The sequence below is a fragment of the Cryptomeria japonica genome, chromosome 7 (assembly GCF_030272615.1).
Source record: "Cryptomeria japonica chromosome 7, Sugi_1.0, whole genome shotgun sequence".
Lineage (NCBI taxonomy): Eukaryota > Viridiplantae > Streptophyta > Pinopsida > Cupressales > Cupressaceae > Cryptomeria > Cryptomeria japonica.
In genome coordinates, this window is record NC_081411.1 from 564,522,357 (window position 1) to 564,524,663 (window position 2,307).

The 2,307-nt window shown below is 31.8% G+C and overlaps 1 protein-coding gene across 1 annotated transcript; it reads right to left on the reverse strand.

The window, feature by feature from the left end:
* Window positions 1-259: 259 nt before the first annotated feature.
* Window positions 260-1,042, reverse strand: LOC131078443 (late embryogenesis abundant protein Lea14-A). Its single transcript, XM_058016148.2, has 2 exons — window positions 816-1,042; window positions 260-714 (listed from the first exon to the last, which is right to left on the reverse strand). The coding sequence occupies exons 1-2, from the start codon at window positions 1,019-1,021 to the stop codon at window positions 465-467; spliced, it is 456 nt and encodes a 151-aa protein (XP_057872131.1). The 5' UTR covers window positions 1,022-1,042; the 3' UTR covers window positions 260-464.
* Between the last annotated feature and the right edge of the window lie 1,265 nt (window positions 1,043-2,307).

Genomic DNA, 2,307 nt, shown 5'->3' on the forward strand with positions numbered 1-2,307 from the left:
AACTAAACTAAATACCACCTTTAAATATTAAATATTAAAAAAAAACAAAAAAAACAAAATAGTTCATTATAAGATCGAACCATGTATGGATAATAAACTTTTCCATGTGTAATAATATAATAAAATCCCGCTACTGCACAACCTCCCAATACAATATATCCAGACGCACGCAGACGCAGACGCAGGGCTTTCTAATACCAGCCATAACATTGGCTAAAGTAAATTCCGAATGAGATTGTGCAAAATTAACAATAGGTAGTAATAAATGAAAAAAAAACACTTTTCAATTAATAATAATAATAATAATACAATCCAACGAAAATCCAGAAATTTTATCATATACAACATAAAATACAGCGAAAAATCCATCCTGTAGAATTGCAAACTTTATGCTGGTGAAGAACAGCCATTATTTACATGAATCAACAACAATACACATCATATTCAGAAAGAGAGAGAAGATTCTAGAAGATATCTGAAAAAGAAGGCAGTTTGAAAGTGCCTTCCTTGGACAGAGGAAGAGTAAATTTGCCGACAATAGGAATGTGCATGGTAAGCCCAATTTCCCACTCATAGTCCAAATCCCAGTCCCTCCCAACATCTCTCACAATACTCAACATAAAATTGTAAGGCACTCTCACTGGAACATTGAACCGAGTCTTCTCCTTCGCCATTATCGACCCAGGATCCAAAATCGTTCCAGATGCAATTATTCTGCTCAAACATTTACATTCACACTATAATCCAAACAGGGAAAAATCAAACATAGATAGATAGTGGAAAAAGAAAAAGAGAAAGAAAGAGTTAAAGAGCACCTCTGAGCGCTTCGTAGCCTGTAGGAAATTTCACCAATGGGAACGTCATGACTGTATGGATTTATAACATCTACAGCCGCCTCTAAAGTAATGGAGTCTTTGCTCACGTTCTTTATTGAGACGTCTACAACATCTGCTGTTGGTTTTCCTATTCCTGCAATTTTATCTGCTACAAACTCTTTTGCCTTGTCAATCAGCTTCGCCATATCTCATTCTCTCTTCTCATTCCTTACAGATTGAAATTTATAAGTTAGTTTGTTAGTGTGAGAGATGAACGCGTGGTTGAGAGCACAGTTAGTCGTGGCAGGTTTGAAGAGTATCCATGTCTTTGCGTGTAGGCCACGTATTGATTGCCGCATTCAAGCCGCATTCAAAGGCAAAGCGATAAATTCGCTAAGGCTATTATATTTTATGTACAAAGAAATTTTTTTTTAAATTATATGTTCCATTTTTTATTTTATTTTATGGAGATTCAGATGAGCGGGGCATGGTTTTCTGGTGGGTTCGTTTGGAGTCATTCAACTTCACCAGTAGACCAAGGGCCCATTGACTGTTCCATCTTTTTTAAAAAGTAAAGTATGATGGATTAGCAATTAAGGTTGGGATCTTAAGCTTGGATTGGAGGGAAAAAAAGGGGGGATTAGCAATTAAGATTGAGATTCTAAGCTTGGATTGGAGGGAGAAAAAAGATATAAGGTCCTCTACATGCATTGAATTTATAAATAACATTTTGTAAAGGAAAAAAATTAAGCGTGATATGTGTTTTCAAAGGATGAAGAATATTGCTAGCATTGATGTGTTGTGATGTTTAAGTTGAAGTATTGTTGTTCTTTGTTATCAAGATTCAAATCTTCTAGGATGCTATTATTGAACCTATAATTGAGGATGAGTCCCTTGTTTGTGACCTCCAAGTGTCTTATGTTTATAACCTCGAGATCGAATGTAAATAAATATATGAAATTTGAATTATAATTTGTTGAGTTGTTTTATAGTGTGAATTTATTTAGTTATATAAGATAAATAATGTAAATAAATGCATTCAATTTGAAATTATATTTTTTTTGTGTTTTATAGTGTGAGTTTATTTGTTATATAGGATGAAGAATGTATATAAATATGTTGAAGTTGAGATTGAAATTATACTTTTGTGTCTTTTATAGTGTGAATTTATTTAGTTAGATAGGATGAATAATGTAAATAAATGTATTGAAATTGAAATTAATTTTTTTGGGGTGTTTTATAGTGTGAATATATTTAGCTATATATTGTGGTAAAGATCGATGATTTATATTTGAGATTGGATTGAGATAGTTGTGTCTTGATTTTTTGGATATAATTATACAATCACATCAAAACTCTTAAATTAATAAAGTATATTATATTTATTTGATTAGTTGTCTCATTTATTAATTAATTCATCTAATCATTCTTCCAACATTGAATAAATCAAGACTATTTAAACAATTAATTAAATTCTTATCTAAAGTCCAAC

What these genes read in the sequence shown, in the direction of transcription:
- LOC131078443 (XM_058016148.2), bottom strand. Translation starts at nt 1,021, where the DNA reads ATGGCGAAGCTGATTGACAAGGCAAAAGAGTTTGTAGCAGATAAAATT. An exon ending in AGGCTACGAAGCGCTCAGAG is followed by an intron (nt 715 to 815) that starts GTGCTCTTTAAC and finishes ATGTTTGAGCAG; the next exon opens with AATAATTGCATCTGGAACGA.